This window comes from Oryctolagus cuniculus, chromosome 10 (assembly GCF_051225735.1).
Source record: "Oryctolagus cuniculus isolate XC-2025 breed Fujian yellow rabbit chromosome 10, ASM5122573v1, whole genome shotgun sequence".
Classification (NCBI taxonomy): domain Eukaryota; kingdom Metazoa; phylum Chordata; class Mammalia; order Lagomorpha; family Leporidae; genus Oryctolagus; species Oryctolagus cuniculus.
In genome coordinates, this window is record NC_142876.1 from 105222335 (window position 1) to 105247317 (window position 24983).

The 24983-nt window shown below is 49.2% G+C and overlaps 1 protein-coding gene and 1 long non-coding RNA gene across 2 annotated transcripts in view; both read right to left on the bottom strand.

The window, feature by feature from the left end:
* Positions 1-253: 253 nt before the first annotated feature.
* On the bottom strand, positions 254-19627 carry LOC127492364 (uncharacterized). The gene is made up of 3 exons (XR_007921726.3): positions 19344-19627; positions 1352-1427; positions 254-777 (listed from the first exon to the last, which is right to left on the bottom strand). It is a non-coding gene; the product is annotated as an uncharacterized LOC127492364 (long non-coding RNA).
* Positions 19628-20417: 790 nt separating this feature from the next.
* The window catches only part of TOPAZ1 (testis and ovary specific TOPAZ 1), a 76379-nt gene continuing 71813 nt past the window's right edge, over positions 20418-24983 (bottom strand). Inside the window, exons 20-21 of the mRNA XM_051851862.3 lie at positions 23968-24151; positions 20418-20708 (exon numbers count right to left, since the gene is read on the bottom strand). Of these exons, the coding sequence (XP_051707822.2) occupies positions 20489-20708; positions 23968-24151 (404 nt within the window). The 3' untranslated portion in view covers positions 20418-20488. The remainder of the gene's footprint in view (positions 20709-23967; positions 24152-24983) is intronic.

Consider the following 24983-nt stretch of genomic DNA (forward strand, 5'->3'; position numbering starts at 1 on the left):
TGAAACTTGAACTTCATTGCAGCAGTACTGAGAGGTGGGGCATTGAGGAGGCAGTGAGGCCAAGAGGCTACAGCCTCATGGGCAGGATGAGAGACTTCCTGAAAGGGTGTGAAGGGCCTAACACACTTCTTCCACCAAGCGAGCATGCCACAGGAAGGCACCATTTTTTAAATTAACTTTTAGATTTTGGATTAGGATATAATACTTGTGTATTTTTTTAAAAAAATTTATTTATTTATTTGAAAGGCAGCATTACAGAGAGGCAGAGGCAGAGAGAGGTCTTTCATCCATTGGTTCACTCCTCAAATGGCTGCAATGGCCAGAGCTGGGCTGATCCAAAGCCAGGAGCTTCCTCCAGGTCTCCCACATGGGTACAGAAGCCCAAGCATTTGGGCCATCTTCTACTGCTTTCCCAGGCTGTAGCAGAGAGCTGCATCAGAAGTGGAGCAGCTGGGACTTGAACTGGTGTCCAAATGGGATGTTGGCACTACAGGCAGCAGCTTTACCTGGTACACCACAGTGCTGGCCCCTAGTTATACATTTTTTTCCTAAAGACTTATTTATTTATTTGAAAGTTAGAGTTACATAGAGGAGAGGCAGAGAGAAAGAGAGGTCCTCCATTTGATGGTTCACTCCCCAGCTGGCCGCAACAGCTGGAGTTGTGCTGATCTGAAGCCAGGAGCCAGGAGCTTCTTCTGGGTCTCCCACATGGGTGCAGGGGCCCAAGCACTTGGGCCATCTTCTACTGCTAGCCCAGGCCATAGCAGAGAGCTGGATCTGAAGTGGAACAGTCAGGTGTCAAACTGGCACCCATATGGGATGCTGGCACTTCAGGCCAGGGCGTTAACCCACTATTTGTGGGTTTATTATTAACCTCTATTCGTGCATTTTTAAGGGGTATAATGCAACTTTTCAACACTTCCACATAGGTTACACTGGTCATACCAGGCCACCACCCTTCACATTTCTTTATCATTTTTTGGAAGAAGACAACATCTTAGAAGCAGAGAGGGAGCCCTTTCCTGATAGAGAACCTGCTGGTGCCTAGATCTTACACTTCCCACCCTCCAGAACAGTGAGAAAGGAATGTCTGGGCTTTATTGTTAGCAGGCCAAGATCTTTCGATACGTAGCACGAAAGGACTGAAATGTCTGGCAGTGTCTCACTCTCTCCTACTATTTGAAACACAGCTCTTGGGGCTTCCCAGTTTGCACTTATTTAGCCTCATCCATGGGACTGTATCTACCCCCTGCCTCTTGTCCTCCAGGGTTTCTGATGAGCAAACTGATGACGAACTTAGGGGAAAATGGCAAAAGATACCTTCTCAGCTCCACGGACGTGAACAACGTACCTGATGGTGTCTTGGGTGACAGAACATTCTGTGGTAGCGTCACGATGCCAATGGAGCTGTGCCATCATTTTGAGACCTGTCATTCAGATATTAAAAAGAGAGTGGATATGTTGAGTGTTGACATTAGCAGGTCTTCAAAAGCCATGTTACTAAAGATTTGAAAATTAGAAGTGGCCACTGACACCTCCTACAGGTTTTAATTTCTCAAAAAATCAATATCAATCTCTATCATGAACCTAAGGAAAAAAAGATGTGGGGTCTTTTTTTTTTTTTTTTTTCAAGTAGAAAGGATCTTGAGAAAAGCACGATGGAGCATAAGCAGGTGTGCCTGGTGCAGTGCTTGCTCTGACATTGTGATGTCACTCCCACCGCCTGTACGAGTGCCCGGCTCGGCGGAGCTTCTTGTCCGTGTTGCCCAGGAAGCTCCTTGGTGCTGACTTGTAGGACTCGGACCAAGCCAGCTGTTTTCCCTTTTGTTTTCTTGATGTTTGGTTTACTTGTACTTTTTCCTATTTTTTTTTATTTTGCCTTTTTCTATTTTATTTTGTTCTTTTTTCTATTTTGTTAATTTTATTCTCTCCCTCTCTTTTTACTTTTTACCCTTGTGTGCTTCATTTTACTCAATGGTTTCTTTTTTGACTTTATTTTCCTTGTCACTTCTTAATATTTTCTGTTGTTTTCATTTTCTAATTCTTATTCTATTTCCGTTTTCTGTTTCCTTCCCCCTTTTTATTCTATTTATTTAGATAGGACAATTAGACTTACTGATTAGGTTTATTAGTATAGTTAATGTAGCTGGTGGTTTTTTATTTTTAAACAGATTTCCTCATTTTTTGTGCTCTCTCATTTTTAATGTTTTATTCCTATGGAATTAGCCTGAGGGTTTTTTTTTTTTTTGACAGGCAGAATGGACAGTGAGAGAGAGAGAGACAGAGAGAAAGGTCTTCCTTTGCCGTTGGTTCACCCTCCAATGGCCACCTCTGCCAGCGCGCTGCGGCTGGCACACCGCGCTGATCCAAAGGCAGGAGCCAGGTACTTATCCTGGTCTCCCATGGGGTGCAGGGCCCAAGTACTTGGGCCATCCTCCACTGCACTCCCTGGCCACAGCAGAGAGCTGGCCTGGAAGAGGGGCAACCGGGACAGAATCCAGTGCCCTGACCGGGACTAGAACTCAGTGTGCCAGTGCCGCAAGGCGGAGGATTGGCCTATTAGCCATGGCACGGGCCTAGCCTGAGTTTTTACATATAGTTAGTGTTATCTGTTGGTAACATTAGCACAGCGAGTGTTCATTTTCGTTTGTTTCATAGGTGACTAGCTAATGTTACTAGTGTCAGAGAGAGTAGAGAGGCGGGCACCCCCACAATGGAAGGCCACGCAGCCTTCCCCAGTGAGGAAGAGGTCCTCGATGGATACCAAGTCCTCAGGACCATCGGCCAGGGCAGCTTCGGGCGGGTGAAGCTGGCCCACCACCTGGAAAGCGGCACCATGGTGGCCGTGAAAATCATCGCCAGAGAGGACCAGGACTCCTCCAGCTTCCGGCAAGTGCAGGTGGAAGCGGATATCATGAGGGGCATGCGTCACCCGAACATCATCAGGCTGCTGCAGGTACAGCACACAGCAGAGCGCGTGTACATCTTCATGGACTATGCGAGCGGAGGGGACCTCGAGCAGTACGTGGCAGAGCGTGGCCGCCTGCGGGAGGCAGAGGCGCGTCTGATGTTTAACCAGGCGTTATCCGCGGTGCACTACTGCCACAGCAAGCGTGTTGTGCACAGAGACTTAAAATTGGAAAATTTCCTTTTGGATGCTGGGCTAAATATTAAACTGACTGACTTTGGCCTGAGCTGCAGACTGACTGAGGGGCAGCACTTAGAGTCATTTTGTGGGACCCCACAGTATTGCGCCCCGGAAGAGTTCCTAGACGAAGAATTCAATGGCTATAAGGCAGATGTGTGGAGCCTGGGCGTGGTCCTATATACCATGACAACAGGGTCCCTCCCCTTTGTTGGGAAGAACTGGGTGCAGCTCGAGGACAACATCTTGTCTGGGTATTACCAGGTTCCACTGTATATGAGCCTGGAGCTCGAGCACCTGTTAGGGAGGTTACTGACCTATGACCCTGGGGAGCGACCCACAGTGGCAGACACTATGGGCCACCAGTGGCTCAGCATGGGACAGGAAGAACCTAGAACAAGTGGGATAATGCGTGAGGAGCCTCTGGGTTCTCCCCAGGAAAAGGAAATCCGCGAATGCCTGTTGGGCCTGGGTTTTCAGCTGGGCCGGAAGGAACAGGACAGCCACTTGACCCCCATACTGTGCTGGGAGATATCCCAGCAGGGGGACTTCAGTGGACCAGAAAAAATGGAAGTAACGGATGTGGAGCCTCTGGGTTCTACCCAGGATCCTGAGGTCCGACAATACCTGGCAGGCCTGGGCTTTGAGCTGGGCCGTAAGAAAGAGTCCCTGACACACAGCCATCGAGCTGTCACCTGGTCTCCAGTGCTGCAGAAGGGCCATGCTGGGGGGAAGTGCCCGCCGCAGGCTGCTCCCTCCCCTCACAGCCATCATGTTGCCCAGCGCCTCCCTGATCGCTGGGACCGCAGGGGCAGTGCCCGTGAGCGTGCCCTTCCCATCTCCCCACTGCTGCAGCCCGAGAAGGACCCGGCGTCAGAGCCACGTGCCTGCCAGGAAAGGACCCCCAGGATGGCCAATCCCCGGCCTGGCATGATGCGGAGGTGCCCCACTCCCAGGCCAGCCCCCAGGCAGGGCTCTGTGGCCTCCCTCTCCACCCTCAGCCCCCAGAGCAGTGAGGACCATGTAGAAGACAGGAGCTGCATCCAGGGAGCGGCAGAGAAAGCAAGCATCCCAGGGAGGCAACTGGAGGGGGAGGCGGGGACATCAGCCACTCTTGCGGACACGAGCCAGGGCCGCCAGGGGCTCTGCCGGAGGCTGGTGAACTTCCTCCTGCGGGTGTGCGGCGTCCTGTCGGCCCCAGAGGCAGGCCCTGGTGTCCAGAGGAGAAAGGTTATCCCTGCGTAGCCTCATTCAGGGGAAACGCCCAACAGGAGGGGCCCTGACACTGACTGCCTGAATTGTAGTGCACGGTTTTTAGCCTTTTGTTCATGATTCTCATGAATAAAAATCATAATGGCATGCACAAATGGGGTCCAGCGGGATGCAGGGGTCCATCTGTGCACTGCGGAACAGTTTGATCCAGTTGACTGCACACGGATCACTACGGAAAAGGCCGGGGCTGCCTGACGTCACATCAGGATTCCAAAAAGGCTGACTTCATAGAGACCGAATGACGGCTCCCAGAGGCAGGGGCTGGGGGAGGGACAGGCCCGCAGCCTGTGAGGTTGCAGATGCACAGGACGAGGTGGGTGCTGAGCTCCGGGCACCTGGGAGCTCCTAGTGCAGTGATGTCTGAGAAGAGCTGCAAGAGCCCCTGCCCCTGCCCCCCTGCATTGTCACTGGGGAACACGAGGACACCAGGGCCTCGAGCCAGACGTCCTGGTGTGTGGGGTCAGCCAGGTGTGGAGCTGCATGGCTGCAGCCTGGGGGGCGGGGGCAGGGAGCACTTGGAGTGCGTCAGAAAGGTTCCGTGGAAAAGTGATGTCAGAGAATCGTCACAGTCACCCCAGCAGAGATGATCCACAGTGGTCCTGAGGGACAAGGCCCCGAGCCACATGCAGGGCAGAAGTGCAGACTGCGTGGGACCTGACACGCACGTCCCCTGGGTGCCATTCTCAGAGGGCCCCATGGGTGGGTTCATGCTGCCTGACGTCCTCCACATGAGGACAAAGTCCTGGGAGTCACACAGGCGGCCCGGGCACGGCCCCCAGGGGACTCAGGGGTCGCTCGTCTGCTGCTGTGTTTCCTGACTCTACTACGCAAGTCCTGGGCCTTTGCACACTGGCGTTTGCTCCTTTTGGGAGCTGCGGCACAGTGCAGTCCCTCTGCAAGGCCCTTGGGCCCCAGTCTGGGGCCTGCAGTCCTTTTGAGTGTTCAAGGGGTGCCCGGCAGTGGGCCAGGAAGACTGATGGCAAAGACAACAGCCCAGAGAGCCAGAGGGCTGGCGGGAAGGGGGCCTTGGCTAAGACAGGTTCTGGGGTCCCAGTTACTGAGATTTCCAAGTGAATAGCCAATGCGTGGATGGGAGGCCCATCAGGCCTTCCTCGGGCATCCTAGGAAACTGAGCACCCAGGAAGGGCTCTAGCCCCTCGTGCACTGGCTGGCCCTGCTGTGTGCATGGCCTTCAATGTCCTATGACGGCCAGCGGTCATGGTCAGGGATGGCCCTGGGGCCTCCCTGTCAGGTAAGACTGACCTTCACCCTGAGAGCAGGGCTGGGGGGAGCAAGCTTGTTGCATCCCTTCTGCCCCCAGGGTGGGTTTTCTTCATGCCCAGCCACCCGTTGGCCCCCCAGTGTCCCTGTATTTCCAATTCATGCCTGACTCCATCACCGTGAGGACAGGACTCCAACTTTTGGGACCTCCCTCAGCATCTCCTGCAGACCTTTGCGACCTCCACTTGCCCCTCTCTCTATATACACTGAGCCATCCTGTTTTCCACAGCTACTGGGCCACCCCTGGGCCTTTGCACGTGCTGTTTCCTCTCTAGGAAGCCCTCAGGTCAGACACATGGCTGAGATGCCCTGGGATCCCTGAGAGCTGTCAGACATGAATTCCACACAGAAGCCCCCACATCCAGCTGAAGGAGGGGGCCCTCAGTGAGTAGACTCCCCTGGGTACAAAGGAAGGACGGGCACGGCACTGCCCATCCCGAGGGCAGCTTGTGAAGGGGGGGGGGTAGCAGACCCCTACAGGAGCAGCCCTGGGCACTACTGCGGAGGTCTCCAGGCAGTTGGAAACCTGTGCTAGGAGGCCACAATCAGTGGTGGAGGCCCAGTACTCTGGTTTCCAGAACAACCCCCCATTGCTGCCTGACTCTGGGTCTCACCTGCATTGTCCCCCAGTGCAGGTGGGCAGAACCAGTTCAAGAGCATCCTCCAGCCTCTTCCACCCCACCTCCCCCACCTCCCCCATCTCCCCCTTGTCACTAGCTCCCTCCATGACCCCCACCCCCTTCATCTCCTATTGCGTGCCTCTCACAGCTGTTTCTGTCTGGGTGCCCTGAGCTTGGCAAGATCAGCAAATCCCATGCTGAGCCGGGCCCTTGCCTTGTGACTGACAGCTCCCCGAGTCTTCCATGATGAGCCAAGGGACTGCTGGGCAGACTGTGGCTCCCCAGACACAGCCTACCTCTGATGAAAGGGCCGCCTTCCTCTCCATCCCCCATTCAGCCTTTGGCTGCACACTCACCTCCTCCTCCTGCCCCCAAACCACACCTCCAATGGGCAGGTGCAACAGCACATGGGACCCCAGGGCCACACAGTGTCTCATGAGGACCAACAGCAGCGACCCAGAGCAGAGGGCAGACAAGAGCCCACTGAGCAGCCAGGACACTGCATGTGGCGGTGGCGGTGGGCCACAAAGAGGGTGAGGCGGGCCTGGGGCTGTCCCGCCTGTCAGCCCAGCTGCTCTGCTCTCAACACATACCAGGTGCTGAGATGCACTCTGAATAAGGGGCTGCCGAGACCCCTGTGATTATGCCTCCCCAGACTTTGCAGAGAATGCATGGGCAGGGAAGAGCTGGGGTGGATGAGCCCAGGGACCCAGAGGCTGGGAAGACTTAGAAACACAGTTGGGCAGTATCCCCAAGACACAGGGAGTCCCCACGTGTCCTCCAGAAACTGTTGCCCATGGCCCAGCCACATTGGGGGCAGCATTCCAGGTCCATAGGGACAGCTGCAGCATCTCACAGCAACTGAGGGCCAGCACCTGCCAATGTCCATTTCGAGTGTCGGCTCACGCAGTCACGTAGCTGTGAAGTGGCCGCCATTACACCATTTCCAGGGGGAAACCAAGGCTCTGATGGGGTGAAGGACTTGCCCAAAGTCACCCAGAGGCTTTGGGCTGCTGGCCTCCTGAAATTGTCCCTGAAGTGCACGACTGTCTGGGGCATTCCCATCTGCTGAAAGCAGTCCAGAGCAGATTGAGGAGTCTGGGTAGCAGTTGCACAGTAGACAGGCAGGGCCAGGAAAAACTCCCCAGATGAGCAGAGTCCGGGCAGGGCAGGAGTGGGATGGGATGTGGGCACTGCCAGTTGACAAGGAGAGAAGGTGTTCTCAGTGTTGGACCCCTGTGCAAAGGCCCACAGTATGATGCAGCCTGGCCCAGGTGGCTCCACATGGAGCAAAGAGGCGAAGACGTCGCTGAGGTGAGAGGGAAAGCTCCAGCCTCCACCTCCTCCTGCCCACCTCCTGCCTGGGCAGCTTGACCTCTCTTTGTCTCTGCCATAGGCCCAGCCACAGAGCTGTCTCCTCCCATCCCAGGCTTCTGTGTTGCTCTGTCCCTGCTCAGACACCATGGGTGGACCCCACCCTGGAAGTGGTCACCACTGAGGGGCAGTCCTCGCACCCCTGCAGTGTTTATGCAGAAACCCAATGCCCAGCCAATTCACCACACTTTCACGGCATTCACGGCAAAGGGGATCCAAGGTCGCTTTGGTCTTGGGAAGGAACCCAGGGTGCCTGCACCAGGCAACAGCGAGGGAGGGATCTCACTTGGGTGAACTTGACCCCATTTCATGATTTGCTTAGCCATCTTTCTGCTTTCTGAGCTTGGCCCAGCGTATTCACACCACTCACAGGCTGTGGCCCAAGGGTGCTTCCAGTACTTTGGAGGTTCCCAAAGCAAAGGGGGCTAACAGGGGCCTGGGTATCCAGAAGGGCTTCATGGAGGAGGTGACCTCTAGCTGGGTCTCCCAAGGGTGAACCATTACTGAGCCAGGACCTGGCACCCAGCAGGAGCCAAGCATGTGAGTGAGTGAACAAGTGAATGGGAATCATGAACTGTCAGTGGGGAGTGGAGGCTTGGAGACACAGGGTGCAGGGGGGCATGGTGGGGAGCGGCTGCAGCTCTTGCCAGCTTCCCTGGTCCTGTGTCCTGGTTGCTCAGGGAGCCCATGTCTGTCCTTGGCCCTGGAATTCTGCTTGTCATGCTCCAGAGCCCCAACTGTGTGTACCTGGTGTAATCAAGTGTAACTACCCATGCCACAGGGGCTGTGGGAAGAGGGGAGATAGGCCCAGTCCCTGCCTCCCAGCACTGAAGTCATGTGGGAGGGCGCACAGGAAGGGTAAGGTGGGGACAGGCCACACATCAGGGCTCCAACACCCAGCTGCCAATGGCCCCATGGGGTCTTCAAGAAGAGGAGCCAGTCATGGGGTGAGGGACAGACTCAGCTTTGGATGTGTCAACTTTGAGAGCCTGCATGGGCACTCACTGAGACCAGGTCTACCTGGGCTCCAGGTTTGTCCAGGCTGAGCCCAAGTGAACCACGCTGCTGGACACTGTGAAGGTCACGGCCTCCTTGGCAGACAGGCAGCCACTGCATAAGGAGCACCTGCCCTGGGGCCGGCAGTCTCTGGAATGATGCCCTACATCGCACTGGTCTTTGTTCCTCTCTTGTTTGCTCTGGCCTTTGGCTGAGGGGTCACTTGGGACCCTCTACAGGTGCAAGGCTCCTGGCAGCTTCTTCGGAAGCCCCAGTCTGCATGAATTTCTTTGGAAGTGTCTGGCTGTGGGCTGTCAAGTGGATGGGAGACACCTCAAGCTTGATCTCTTGCCCCTGGGTATGTGTATGATTGGTGGCCACGCTGTAGGGGTCACAGTGGAATGTACAGAGAGAGAGGGAGGGAGGGAGGGAGAAAGATTGATTCCACTTACTGATTCACTCCTCAAAATCACAACAGCTGAGGGTGAGGTCAAAGCCAGGAGTCAGAGACTTCTCCATGTCTCCCACATAGGTGGCAGGAATCCAAGACTTGAGCCATCATTTGCTACCTCCCCAGGCACACATCAATAGGAAGGTGCATCAAAAGTGGAGATGGGAGGGAGAGACCAAGATGGCAGTGTAGTAACAGGATGTTCCCAGTTGAGCAGGGCAAAATAGATAGTTAACAAGGAGAGGAGATACAAACAAGTGACAGAGTGGTGAGAAATTCGAGCAGAGAAGCCCAGGAGTACAACAGACTGGTCAGGTCCACGCTGAGGGAGCAAAAAAGAAAGAGAAGCGGTGGAGGCACAGAGGCAAATGAGGAGATTGAAGCCCCCCTCTCTCCCTTCTCATCTCCTCATCCAGCGAACCAGGTGAGAAATCAAGAGTCCACAGAGCTGCAGATAGTGGTGGGCAGGGGAGCCTGGCGCACTGCACTTGAAGCTCCAAGCGGGAAGGAAGAGAAAGTATAGGGGAACAAACAGAGAGGACGGGCACATCCCTGTCCATCTATGTCTCCTCCCTTCCCCACAACCCGACACGGAGCTGGCAGGGAGAAGTCATATTGATTGTTTACAATTTCGAATGTAAGCAGGGGGCTGCCACATTTGGCTCCTGTGCACATGCCCATCAATTGCGGGGCCACCTCACAACAACCCCAACCCGGGAACAAGGATCACAACATTTCAGAGTAATTTCCTCCCCACCATGCAAGCTGTACAACAAAGAGAAATCTTGAATGTTGAAATCTCAAGCTAGTTTCACCCACCAGTGAGAAGCCAGCCCAGCTCCCAGTAGGCGGGGCTTGGTGCACCAGAGCTCTCGTGCCCGCCCCCATCACCATTGAGAAGTAAACAGGACACCTGGAGGCAGGGCTGCGGGCTTCCACCTGCAAAGCACAGACACACAGCAGCTCACAGAAGAGGAAAATCTCACCACAAGCACCAAGAAAAGAGAAAAGCAACCAGAAATGCCGAAAAAAAAAAAAAAAACCAAAAACAAAGGAAAAACCCTGAATAAGAATAAGGAAGACACTATGAGCCCCCTAAAGGAACACTTCAGCTCTTCAATAATAGAAGAAACTGAAGAAGAAGAAATCAAGGATATGCCAGAAAAGGAATTCAGAAAATTAATCGTCAGATTACTTAGAAGCAATCAGAAACAAATTTATGATCTAAATGAAAAGTGCTCCCAAGAAACTGACATATTAAAGAGAAGTCAGAATGAAATATTAGAAATGAAGAATTCAATAGATCAATGCAGTGGAAAGCCTTAACAACAGAATAGGTGAGATGAAAGAGTGTCAGAACTAAAAGACAAATTTCTAGAAATAATACAGTCAGACCAAATACAAGAGGAAGAAATTAGAAAATTAAAAATTACAGTTGGAAATTTACAAGAGTCTATGAAATGACTCAACTTATGGATTCTAGGAATTCTGAAAGGCATGGAAAGAGAGAAATGATTAGAAGTCCTTCTTAATGAAATAATAACAGAGAACTTCACCAATATGGAGAAAGTACAGAAGTACACAGAACTCCCAACAGACACGACCAGAAAAAAACTTCACCATGACACACTGTAGCAAAACTCTCCTCAGTGAAACATAAAGAACAGACCTTAAAATGTGCACCAGAATCAACAAGTCAGATTCAGAAGAGACCCAATTAGACTCACTCTGGACTTCTCATTGAAAACCATATAGGCAAGAAGACAATGGCAAGACATATTCCAAGTTCTAAGAGAAAAAAACTTCCAACCCAGAATATTATACCCTCCAAAACTCTCATTTATGAATGAAGGAGAATAAGGATCTCCCACAAAAAAAAAAAAAAAAAAACACAGAAATTTAAAGAATTTGTGACTAATCACCCAGCCCTACAAAAGATGCTCAAGGATGTGCTATACACAGAAACAGAGAAATAGGAATACTAGTACAAAAGAACATGAACGCAGAAAATGACCTAGCAAAAGTGCAAATGAAATCCAAAATACATAAACAGGATTATTTACGGAAACATGGCAGGGCAAAGTTGGTACTTAACAATAGTCACACTGAATGTAAATGGTCTCAACTCCTCAGTTAAGAGGCACAAACTGGCTGAATGGATTAAAAAACGAAACTCATCTATTTGTTGCCTACAAGAAACACATCTTACCAACGAGGACGCTCACAGAATGAAAGTGAAAGGATGGAAAAAGTTAATCCACGGTAACAGAAACCAAAAAAGAGCTGATGCAGCCATTCTAATGTCAGACAAGATAGACTCTAACACAAAAACTTTAAAAGAGACAAAGAAGGACACTATACAATGATTAAGGGATCAATTCAACAGGAAGGTGTGATTATTATAAATCTATATGCAGCTAATTACAGGGCACCTAGCTATTTAAAAGAAATATTAAGGGACTTAAATGGAGATATAGACTCAAATACCATAGTAACGGGGGACTTCAATACTCCACTTTTAGCAATGAACAGATCAACCAGACAGAAAACCAACAAGGAAACAACACCATAGATCAAATAAACTAAGCAGATATCTACAGAGCCTTCTACCCAAGAGCCACAGAGTACACATTTTTCTCTCCAGGGCATGGAACTTTCTCTAGGATTGATCACATGCTAGGCTGTAAAGCAAATCTCAGCAAATTCAAAAAAATCAAAATCATACCATGCATCTTCTTGGACCACAATGCAATGAAGCTGGAAACCAACAATTCAAGAATCTGTACATCATATGCGAACACATGGAGACTGAACAACATGTTTTTTAATGAACAGTGGGTCATGGAAGAAATCAAAATGCTTGTGGAGACAAATGAAGATGACAGTATAAAATATCAAAATTTGTGGGATACAGCAAAAGCAGTATTAGGAGGGAAGTTTATAGCAATTGGTGCCTACATCAAGAAACTAGTAAGGCACCTAATAAGAACTATCTATGCACTCCATGGATCTAGAAAAACAACAGCAAACCAAACCCAAAACTAGTAGAAGAGAAGAGATAATTAAAAATAGAGAAGAAATCAACAAAATTGAAAGCCAAAAAAAAATACAAAAGAGCAGCAAAACAAAGTGCTAGTTTTGTGAAAAAATAAATAGAATTGACAACTATTGGCCAACTAATCAATAAAGGAAGGAGAAGACCCCAATCAATAAAATTAGAGATGAAAAAGGAAATGTAACAACAGACACCACAGAAATAAAAAGAATCATCAGAAATTACTACAAAGAGCTGTATGCCAACAAATGGGGAAACCTAGAAGAAATGGATAGATTCTTGGACACATACAACCTACCTAAATTGAACCATGAATACATAGAAAACCTAAACAGACCCATAACCCAGACAGAAACTGATTCGGTAATAAAGATCCTCCCTATGAAGAAAAGCCCAGGACCGGATGGCTTAACTACTGAATTCTACCAGACATTTAAAGAAGAACTAATTTCAAATTCTCAAGATATTCAAAACAATTCAAAGGGAAGGAATCTTCCCAAATTCTTTCTACAAAGCCAGCATCACCTCAATTCCTAAACCTGAAAAAGATACAACAAAGAGAACAACAAATTTCCCTGATGAACACAGACACAAATATCCTCAAAAAATACTAGCCAGTCAAATCCAACAACACATCATAAAGACCAGCCACCTGGATAAGTTATCTTAATAGATGTAGAGAAAGCATTTGACAAAATACAACACTCTCTCATGATGAAAACTCTAAACAAACTGGGTTTAGAGGAACATTCTTCAACACAATCAAGGCAATCCACGACAAACTAACAGCCAGCATCCTATTGAATGGGAAAATGTTGGAAGCATTCCTTTTTTTTTTTTTTTGGACAGGCAGAGTGGACAGTGGGAGAGAGAGACAGAGAGAAAGGTCTTCCTTTGCCGTTGCTTCACCCTCCAATGGCCGCCGTGGCTGGCGCACCGTGCTGATCCAATGGCAGGAGCCGGGTACTTATCCTGGTCTCCCATGGGGTGCAGGGCCCAAGCACTTGGGCCATCCTCCACTGCACTCCCTGGCCACAGCAGAGGGCTGGCCTGGAAGAGGGGTGACCGGGACAGAATCCAGTACCCCAACCAGGACTAGAAACCGATGTGCCGGCACCGCAAGGTGGAGGATTAGCCTAGTGAGCCGCGGCGCCGGCCTGGAAGCATTCCTAATGAGATCTGGAACCAGACAAGGATGCCCACTCTCACCACTGCTATTCAATATAGTCCTGGAGGTTCTGGCTAGAGCCATTAGGAAAGAAGGGGAAATCAAAGGGATACAAATTGGGAAGGAAGAAGTCAAACTATCCCTATTTGCAGTCAACATGACTCATTATGTAGGGGATCCAAAGACTCCACTAAGAGACTATTGGAACTCATAGAAGAGTTTGGTAAAGTAGCAGGATATAAAAACAATACACAGAGGCTGGCACCATGGTGCACTTGGTTAATCCTCCACCTGGGGTGCTGGCATCCCATATGGGTGCTGGTTCTAGTCCCGACTGCTCCTCTTCCAATCTAGCTCTCTACTGGGCCCTGGGAAAGCAGTAGAGGATGGACCAAGTGCTTGGGCCCCTGCACCCACATGGGAGACCAGGAAGAAGCTCCTGGCTCCTGGCTTCGGATCAGCACAGCTCCGGCTGTTGCGGCCATTTGGGGGAGTAAACCAACGGACGGAAGACCTTTCTCTCTGTCTCTCTCTCTCACTGTCTGTAACTCTACCTGTCAAATAAATAAACAAAATCTTTAAAAAATGAAGTCAGTCCTGAGCTGAGACCTCTCTTTAAAAATAAATAAAATAAAATAAAATCAATACACAAAAATAAACAGCCTTTGTATACACAGAAAATACCACAGCTGAGAAAGAACTTCTAAAATCAATTCCATTCACAATAGCTCCAAAAAACCAAATACCTTGGAATAAATTTAACCAAGGATGTCAAAGATCTCTACAATGAGAATTACAAAGCATTAAAGAAAAAAATAGAAGACACAAAAAATGGAAAAAGCTTCCATGTTCATGGATGGAAGAATCAGTATCATCAAAATGCCCATTTTTCCAAAAGTAATTTATAGATTACATGCAATACCAATCAAAATACCAAGGATATTCTTCTTAGATCTACAAAAAATGATATTGAAATCCATTTGGAAACACAGGAGGCCCCGAATAGCTGAAACAGTCTTATATAACAAAAATAAAGCCGGAGGCATCACAATACCAGATTTCAAGATATACTACAGGGTAGTTATAATCAAAACAGCCTGGAACTCTTACAAAAACATATGGATAGGCCAGTGGAACAGAATAGACATGCCAGAAATCAATCCAAGCATCTACAACCAACTTATATTTGACCAAGGAGCTAAAACTATTCCCTGGAGCAAGGACAGTCTCTTCAACAAATGGTGCTGGGAAAACTGAATCTCCACATGCAGAAATATGAAGCAGGACCCCCACCTTACACCTTACACAAAAATACGTTCAAAATGGATTAAAGACCTAAATCTACAACCTGATATCATCAAATTACTAGAGAGCATTGGGGGAAACCCTGCAAGACATTGCACAGGCAAAGAGTTCCTAGCAAAGACTACAGAGGCACAGGTAGTCAAAGCCAAAGTTAACAAATGGGATTACATCGAATTGAGAAGCTTCTGTACTGCAAAAGAAACACTCAGGAAAGTGAAGAGGCAACCAACAAATTGGGAGAAATTATTTGCAAACCAGGCAATTGATAAATGATTAATAACCACAATATATAAAGTGATCAAAAACTCAACAACAACAAAACAAACAACACAGTTAAGAAATGGACAAAGGACTTAAACAGACGTTTCTCAAAAGAGGAAATCCAAATGGCCTACTGACACATGAAAAAACGCTCAGGATCACTAGCTGTCAGGGAAATGCAAATCAAAACCACAATAAGATTTCACTTCACCCCAGTTGGAATGGCTCTCATACAGAAATCAACAAACAACAAATGCTGGCGAGGATGTGGGCAAAAAGGTATCCTAATCCACTGTTGGTGGGAATGCAAACTGGTAAAGCCACCATGGAAGACAATTTGGAGATATCTCAGAAATCTGAATACAGTCCTACCATATGACCCAGCCATCCCACTCCTCGGAATTTACCCAAGGGAAATGAAATCAGCATATGAAAGAGCTATTTGCACTCCCATGCTTATTGCAGCTCAATTCACAATAGTTAAGGCATGGACTCAACCTAAATGCCTGTCAGTGGAAGACTGGATAAAGAAATTATGGGATATGTATTCTATGGAATACTACACAGCACTAAAAGAAATGAAATCCAGTCATTCACAATATAATGGATGAAACTAGAAAACATCATACTGAGTGAAATAAGCCAGTCCCAAAGGAACAAATACCATATGTTTTCCCTTCTCTGTGACAACTAACAGAGCACTTAAAAAGGAAACCTGCAGAAGTGAAACTGACACTATGAGAAACACTATGAACAGCCTTTGTCTTGACTGTCGAGCAGTTTATTATTTTATTCTTTTATTTTTTCTACTTAATACCATTGGTTGAACTCTTTACTTAACATAGAATTAATCATAGGTGTATAAAGTCAATTGAAAATAGATCCCAGTAGGAGTGGGAATAAGAGAGGGAGGAGCTGCAGAGTTCAACACACATTCCCATGGACTTACCCCTAAGGGTAAAGCTAAAAACTTGCCATGGGACTCCAAATCCCATTAAGCTGGGTGGTACTAATACCATCTTACGTTTTAAAGTGATCATTTTAAAAGTGTAATTGATCATTGTTAGGATTAAGTGTCAAAGGGAACACATAAGTAAGGCCAGTGTCTGGTAATAGCAATAGATAGAATTAAAAAGAAGAGAATGATCCAACATGGGAAGCAGGCCACACAGCAGACTCATAGAATGACAAATGCCCTAAACAGCACTCTGGCCTCAGAATCAGCTCTTAAGGCATTCGGATCTGGCTGAAATGCCCAGGAGAGCACTACAGGCATGGGAGAGCCAAGATACTGTGGCAAAAAATGTCCTACATGAAGAATCTCCGTGAGTGAGACCCCAGTGGAAAGGGGCCATCAAAGAAGTATTTATTTTTCTCTGAAGAGAGGCGAGAACTTACACTTTGCTTATGCCCTGTTTAAATAGTGACGGAGTTAATGGTCTCAAAAGGCTTCCATAGCCTTGGCAGCTCATGAGTAGAGCCCCAGGAGACCACTGACGTCATAAATAAGAGGGTCAATTGTTAAGTCAACAACAGGAGTCACTGTGCACTTACTCCCCATGTAGGACCTCTGTCCTTAATGACGTGTACTATGAGAGTTAACTGGGGCCAGTGCCATGGCTCACTAGGCTAATCTTCCACCTTGCGGCGCTGGCACACCGGGTTCTAGTCCTGGTCAGGGCTCCGGATTCTGTTCCGGTTGCCCCTCTTCCAGGCCAGCTCTCTGCTGTGGCCCAGGTGTGCAATGGAGGATGGCCCAAGTGCTTGGGCCCTGCACCCCATGGGAGACCAGGAGAAGCACCTGGCTCCTGCCAGTCGCAGCGGCCATTGGAAGGTGAACCAACGGCAAAAAAAGGAAGACCTTTTTTTCTCTCTCTCTCACTGTCCACTCTGCCTGTCAAAAAAATAAAAAAAAAATTAACTGGAAAACTTGTTCTCAAACAGTACTTTACACGTTGTGTGTGTGTGTGAAATCCTAGTATAGAGTTGGTCTTCTGTATATAATTAAAAACCAATGTTAATGAAGAATGGGATGGGAAAGGGAGGAGGAGGTGGCAGGAGTGGGGGTGGGAGGGCAGGTAGAACCACTATATTCCTAAAGTTGTACCTATGAAATTTGCATTCATTAAATAAAAGCTTTTTTAAAAATAGTGGAGATGGGACTTGTGGAGGGGTGGACATTGTGGTGCAGCATGTTAAACTGCCACTCAGAATGCCTGTACCCCAATCAAAGTGCCTGTCATCTGGGAGGGTATCTGTCAGGTGGGCTGGGCAGGGTGGGGAGGCAATGTGCAGATGCTTAAGGAAGAGGCACAGTTCACTCTTCGCGGGGCCTTCCGGTAGAGGAAGCAGGAGAATCAGCAGGGATTTAAGGATACGGGAGCCCTGTGCACCCCGGAGTCTGTGTGCTGCCCTGCTCCCCCCCAGCCCTCGGGACCCTGGCCAGCTCCTGCCCACGGTCACACAGCAGTCTCGGTGAGCAGTATGGGCCTAAGGGAGGGTTTCACAGAGGAGCCAGGCAGCATCATTCACCCCGAAGCAATCTCTTCCCCAGACGGTTCCCCAGGTGTCCTGGCCCTGGGCTGGCCCCTCTGAGCTCGTCACCAGCACAGCTCCCAGGGCTGCCCACTCCTGAGGTTGGAATTCCATCTCTGCTGTTTTGAGACGCCTTCCGGCCGGTGCCACAGCTCACTAGGCTAATCCTCCACCTTGCGGCGCCGGCACACCAGGTTCTAGTCCCGGTCGGGGCGCCGGATTCTGTCCCGGTTGCCCCTCTTCCAGGCCAGCTCTCTGCCATGGCCTGGGAGTGCAGTGGAGGATGGCCCAGGTGCTTGGGCCCTGCACCCCATGGGAGACCAGGAGAAGCACCTGGCTCCTGCCTTCGGATCAGCACGGTGCGCCGGCCGCAGCGGCCATTGGAGGGTGAAGCAACGGCAAAGGAAGACCTTTCTCTCTGTCTCTCTCTCTCACTGTCCACTCTGCCTGTCAAAAAATTAAAAAAAAAATTGAGAGACGCCTTCCCCCTGTGCTCTCCTGCCCTCCTGCACCCCCCCAGTGAACAAGACTGAAGACGGGGTCTGCTGGAGTCAAGCGACAGAAGGAGCAGGGCCGGGGAGCTCAAGTGCAGAGGTGCAGGGGCGGGGTGCTTGACTATGGGGCAGAGGGAGGTGGGCGTGGCAGCCTCAGGACAGGCTGGGTGCCAGGCGCTCCCAGGTGGAGGGGCTCCGGCCAGCCTCACTGCCAGTCCCAGCAAGGCCCCGGGAGTGCAGCCTGGTGTCGCAGCGGGGCCGGGGGCTGGGAGTGGCCGCAGGCCTGTGTGGACCCCGGGAGGCTGGGGGCAGGGCCCGGACACGGGAAAGTGGGGAGGCCGGTGGGCTTCCAGGCGCTGCACACGCTCAGAGCCAGGCCTCGGCCCCGGCCCGGTCGTGGTCAGTCCTGTGTTGCTATGGCCGAGTCCCCGAGGGGGGAGCAGCTTAGGAGGCAGAGGACTGTGTAGCCCGTCATCCTGGAATTCCCAGAAGCCACAGGTGCCATGGGGGATGGCAAGGACGCGCGGAAGGGGGACAGAGACGGGAAGGATACCATTCTTTTCCAAATCACCGCAAACTGACAGAATCAGGCAGCTGGATGAGTTGAGGCGAGTGGGGATTCTTGCAACCCTGCAATGTAGCCTTACGTCGGCACACCCACCTTCTCGGGATGCACCGCTGTCGCATCCGGGACCAGGACGCACGCCAAGACCCCACCGGCTTATTTATCCAATTAAGGCAACGCCCCGGATTCCTAAACGCTAGTAACAAGGGAGCGGTCTCTTGGCCATGCACCACGTTTGGAGCTACCGCTCGTGCTCTCCTTCACGGGCAACCCTCCGGCCACTCGGCCCGTGCCCACGCCTGCATGTAACCGCTTTCCCCATGAGTGAGCTTTGGCCATCGGGCACCGCTTCTTATTCGAAAAGTGACTTATTGGAACAAAGTCGATGCCAGGCTGCTCTCATCGAGACTGTGGCTGTCTTCAGCGCTTTCAGAAACGGGGGACCCACAACGGAGGGCTGGGGCAGGCAGCTCTTCCCCGCTCTTTAGTTGAACACTATAATTTAGGGTGGGGATCAAAACAACAGAAGCAGGGAAGTCCATCAGATCAGTGGACGTGAACTCGGGAGGGAGGACGCTCCCGCTCGCGCTCCCGCAGACAGGCCACCAGCGCGCCGCGCTCGCCCAGCCGGGACCCGGACGCCTCAGCGGGCCACGCACGCCTCGCCGGCGGTTGAGCCCGCGCAGGGGCCGCAGCCGCGCGCTCATTGGCCGAGTCGCGCCCGTTCTCTGCCCAGGGCGCCTGCGCGCGGCTCCCACGGCCCGCCGGGGCGCCCACAGGCTGGGGGCGTCAGCCCGCGCCTCGCCCCTCCGCCCTCTTACCGGCTGCGCAGAGGCGCTCCGCCGAGGCTTGGGCGAAGGAGCCGTGGGCGGGACGCGGGACGAGGCTGGAAAACGACTGGCCGTCAGTTGGCGGCGCCTGGCCGGAGGGCGCGGGGAGGGCTGGTCTGGCGCGCGCGCATGCGCCGGGCGAGCCTAACCGTCCGCGACCGCGTGCCCTGGAGCAGACGCCTTAGGACCGGCGCGGCTCTCAACCCTGGGGTCCTCCTTGCCGTCCCACCCCCTTTTCATGAATCCTCCTTTCGCGCCGGCGTCTTCTCGGCTCTGCCGCCTCCCAGCCCGTCAGGCCCCCAGGCCCCGGGCCTCGCTCGCGAAGCGGGACGCAGCGGTCCTCGTCTGAGGAGACTTTGGGTTTGGCCCCATGAGGTGCTCTTAATAAAGTCTGGAGTCCTCCTCAAATTTACTGATTGCTTATTACCCACACTTTTTCCCCTAAGTGATCTTAGATTCTGGTTTAAGTATCAAATGAAGGGTGAGAATTGCTACCTTGGAGAACGCGCTGCAGATCCGCCAAGGACTTTAGTTTCCTGGAGTGCTTGCAGGGACCAACCCTTGTTTTCATGAACATATATATAAGTTCTGGTGTACTTAACAGTGTAACAATTACAAATTTCCAAAAATCATATGAAGGAAGACTGCACAGGAAGCAATTTAAAATATTTAATATACTTAAAATACTTTGGCACAACGCAGAAGATACTGTAGAATTTTAGTGTTTGCGTCTTTACGCAATGCCATCTTGCCATTCTTGATCTTGGACGTGCGATGGCTGCGAAGACAGGGGAGACTGGACCAAATGCACAGGTTAACGTGCCGCTGGAGCTGTCCTAAAACCAGTTCCCTGTCTGCACAGTGCCCCTCTCAGTAAATGCTTCACAGTATTCACGTTGTGATTTTCATAGTTTGCATTTCAGGATATTTACCAGATGTAGATTCCCTCAATTTTTAAAAAGCTAACATTTCAGCGGGGGTATAACCATTACAGATTACACATGGACCGCAACTTTCAGTGTCTGAAAAGAATTTATTGTATGTGAATATAGGGCAAATGCTGAATAGTGAGAACTGTATCTTTATTGCCTTTTATTTTCAACAATGATTACTTGAACTTAAAAAAAAATAAAAGCCTAATGGTTACTGAACAGCCAGACTTTTCCAGCCCACTTCATATTCTCTTTCAGCCATTTGAGGGCGGAGCAGTGTTCCAGGCTGTAGACTTGCTCCTTGTTCACGTTGACGGTCATGTGCTTCACGAAAAGCTTAGGGTCCGAGATGCGAGCGGCCATAATTAACCTTTCCACCGCGGCCTGGTAATCGTCCTTGCCCCGGGGTTTGCTTTCTTCACACCTGCGAAGTAAACACCTCACAGAGTCAGAAATGTTAGGAGAAGCTGCGTGGTTCCTTCAAAGGCAGAAACTCTGACCAGTCCTTTCACAGCATTATTGTAACTGGAGCTCAAACCCTCTGGACCCAAACTCACCAAAAGAAAGGCATCTTCTAGCTACCACCCAGATGAACCTTCCTGCCTAAAATGACTCTTACCCTGATGTATGTGCTAGTGTCTCTCATTTAATCATGCTGGTTTCACCCTAAATTGATTTATTTCATCACCTAAATGAGCAGTAACAGTTCAAAAAACAATGATCTAAAACACAGCTAATTACCTGTGTCTTTGCATTTTCCAGATAACACATTGTGTTATCTTTATTTCATATTCTTGCTTTTCCAGTGAGACCCACCACATTCAGGCCCCATATTCTTTCCCTGTGTCTACAGAGTGGTGGAAGCTATTCTGATAAAAGCTTCTCCTGGACAGTCAACAGCATCCCGATTCACTACCCAACTTGGAATCAGTAGTTCTGAGGGATGTTTCCCAAACCACCAGGCTGAATTCAAGGTCATTCTCTTTGGCAGGTGACAGCCAAACAGAAAGACATGTCCCCCACTCCGGGGCTCCTTTTTTCAAATCATGTAGCATGGAGCTCTGGTGGTGATTGACGGTTTTTTACAAAAGAATATTAAATGCAATCTGGCTCAGGATCTACTGTGACATGTTAGTTTTACCTGGATATCGACTATTTTTAGTTATAACCAGACAGTATGTAGTTAACAATAATAGAGATTGTGTTGCTCTATGCCTTATTAAACTTCCAGTCTTTAGTTCTGAACAAAGTGCTGAACTTACCTTTTTAATAACTTTCCTAGCAACTCTATCTGCCATGAATTCTATTTACTTGGGTAAAATTCGTATCTTAGGTGTGGGCATTTAGCTTGTGGTTAATATGCCCACATCTCAGACTGGAGTCCCTGGGTTTGATTCCCGGCTCTGGCTCCTGACGCCAGCATTCTGCCAATGCGCACCCCAGGAGGAGGGGGCAGGTTTCAAATAATTGGGTTCCTGCTACCCACAAGGGAGATCTGAACTGTGTTCCTGGTTCCAGGCTTCAGCCCTGGCCCAGTGCCAGCGGTTAGGGACATGTGAGGAATGAAGCAGCAAATGGGCATGTGCTAACAGAAAATAGAAAATTCATACTTTATAGCACTTTTTCCTCTGGGTAGGGAGGGGAAGAATTTAAACTTGGCATTAAATTAGGCATCACTTTTCCCTGTATTCACTGCTTTTTGTTCTTAGTACTGATAAGGTCCAGCAGTACATTCTTAATAAGAGCCTACATGTTAAAACACTACAGTGTTGCCCACTTCATGAAATGAAGACTTGCTCTTGAAATAGGAACCAGTGGTCACAGAGCAAAGAGTTTCCAGGTACTTCCTAGTACGTTCTAGCTTAGAAAGACATGCCCTGGAATCTGGCAGATTGGGCAAATGCCAGCCATGTGCAGTTTTTGAAAGTCAAAAGATGAATAAAATTCCCACGTGGTTTACTGTAACAAGCAGGGCTCAGCCCGAGAGCGAGCACACTTGCTTAGACTAAAGCAGAGATCTAGGTGGGTCTCCAGTTAGGCGTGAGGGTCACAGATGTCCCTCAGTTCAATCATGACTGAAGAGACTGCAGATGCATGGGGGAGAGCTAACGGAAACCCAGGTCCTCAGTTGGATAACAGGGAGCCCAGATGCCCTGAGCCACCACAGTGCCCAGTGATGCATGAGGAAGCCCGTAGGAACAAGGCTGCCCTAAGAAAAAAGGCTAAAGTGAGTGGGTTTTTAAAAAGGGATTTCCCAATTGCTTCCCTTATGTGTAGCCTGGCCTAAATGACTCATCTATAACAACAGAAGAGAGAAGCAATAGTGCACAACTTGGGTTACTAGGTTGTTGAATGACAGTTCTCCATGGGTCTCTGATATTTGGGAGTCTTGAGAGAAAATGCCTTTTGCTCAATGATGTTCACATGGCGAATAAACTTGAAAGACAAAGGTTTTCCTTCTGAAGTCAAGGGCAGGCTTGCTTCCAGCCCTAGCACATGGAGACGGTACGCTTCTGTAAGTCACGGAGCATGCATTATTACCCACTGTAAAAGTCGTGGGTTCCGTAAGCTTGGGGCTCCTCTCCTATGACCCACTGCATGTCTGAGTACCCATGTGGCCCTGCTGTGGGACTTAGGGGCAAAAATGAAGGGTGCAAATAGGTAGACAATCAGGCTGTTTGTTGTACCACAGTAAAGACATACTCAGTCTCCACCACAGAAGTCTTGGACCTTATGCAAGCGCCCATGAACCTGCGGCAGGCCAACACGCAGACTGCAAAGGAGGGTAAAGCCTCCCAGTTCTTGATGTAGGCCCTGTGGCTTCCTCCTTGCCTGCCCTCTGTGGGAACACTCGCGTGAGAGAAGTCCACTGTCATGCTGTGAAACACTCTCGTGACCCTTGGAGAACCGTGTGCTGAACCGAGGCTTCCTGCCAACAGCCACCGCAGCGAGCCACCCATGGAGGGGTCGCACAGCCGCGGGAAGCTATCCCATGGTTGACGGCAGCTCCTACACCCAGGCTCCAACCGTGTCAAAGACTCGGGGAGGACCCTGAGCTAGAACCATCCAGCTAAGCTGCTCTGAGCTGCCTGACCCAAGTAACAGATAACCAATTTAACATTCAATCTGAGGATCTGGTTTGTAACACCACAGGCTGAAGTAAAATTCTTGTGAAGAAGCTCTCAAACAGGGGGCCCACGAAATCCTTATATTGCAAGTTTCCTGGACACAGCTAATAACAAACTGGAGTGGTAGAAGTCTCAATCTGGGACTCTTTCATGCATTTATAACAACATTTAAAAATACAGAAACTAGGCCTATGATTTTATTTTCAACAATATTCTCGACTGATCCTAATAAACCATCACATATTTCCCTTGTAGACCTGGCCGTTATCTTCTGGACTGACAAAAAAAGATAAAGATCTTTGAGGTGTGGATCTCTAAACACAGGAAAATACTTCTCTGAATTAAGGGTATCTTTGAAGTCACTGAAATGTTTATTTAATGATACTAAATTGTTTCATTTTAAGCCTCCAACAGGTGTAATTTTTAATTTAAATGTTAGCAAAGTTTGCAACACATAAATATAAGAATTAAAAAAAATCTATAAGTATACAAATACATATATCCTAGGGGGGCAGGATCGGCATTCAGAATGCAGTTAAAGTTCTAGCAACAAACCTTTTCAAAACTATCTGCAGCATCTGTGTGGAGGTCCCCGGACTCTGAATACTACTAGCGTTAGAAACCAGGAAGATTTCAATAGCTAAAAGCATTTCAATCTCAGATAAATAAGAAGGAATCAGAAGAAGTTTTCGGTATAAATTTCCCTCCAAAGGTGGGTAGCAACCCAATGAAAGAGCACCTGAAATCAAATAACAGGTCAAACTTTACTAACAGGTAAAAACCCAGACTTCAATACCTCTAGACGATAAACACTTGTGTTTACATTAAAAAATAACGCTTGACATAAGAAGCCAATTCATTACACAGATTAAATGGCAATGAGCTTATCCTGCATATTTGACATTGCTCTTTGTAAAATGCTTCTGAAACATTAAATATGAAATGAGAAATATAGAAAGCACTCTGAAACATGACTTTTGAGCCTTATCATGACCAATACCCATTGATTTCAAGTCATAATGAATACAACAAAATTTCAGAGTAATCAGAAAACCAGAATAGCTACTTAGGCTTTGTTTTAATGGGCCTCATGACAACTATCTATGTTTATTATTATTCCCCATCTTGAATCATGAAACCAAAATGCAGAAATAAAACCAATGACCACGTGAAGCTCCTCCTTCCACCTGGGAGAGGCCACAGTGTTTCCGAGTGCATTGCTTGCCAGCACCACTCCCTCTTGTGTGCTGCTCGCTGTTCAGACAGTAAGGCTGGCATGCTGCCAGTCAGCACTGACCAGGAAAGCATCCTGCACCCTGCCGGTGCTGGGCGTGCTACAGCTCTGCCTATCAGTGTGTGCTCTACAAACGCCGCTTTTCCAGAGCAGAGACTGAACTTTTAACCTATATTTAGGTGCTAATTGGAAGCAGTAATAGGGAAATCCCCTTTAAAACTCCTAGGACACCCAAATTGTATACAGGCAGCATTATACTGTACTAATTTATCAAAAACCAATGTAAAACTTATCTAAAATGTCTTAGGACAACTTTCAAGTGTGGATGATGATTGCT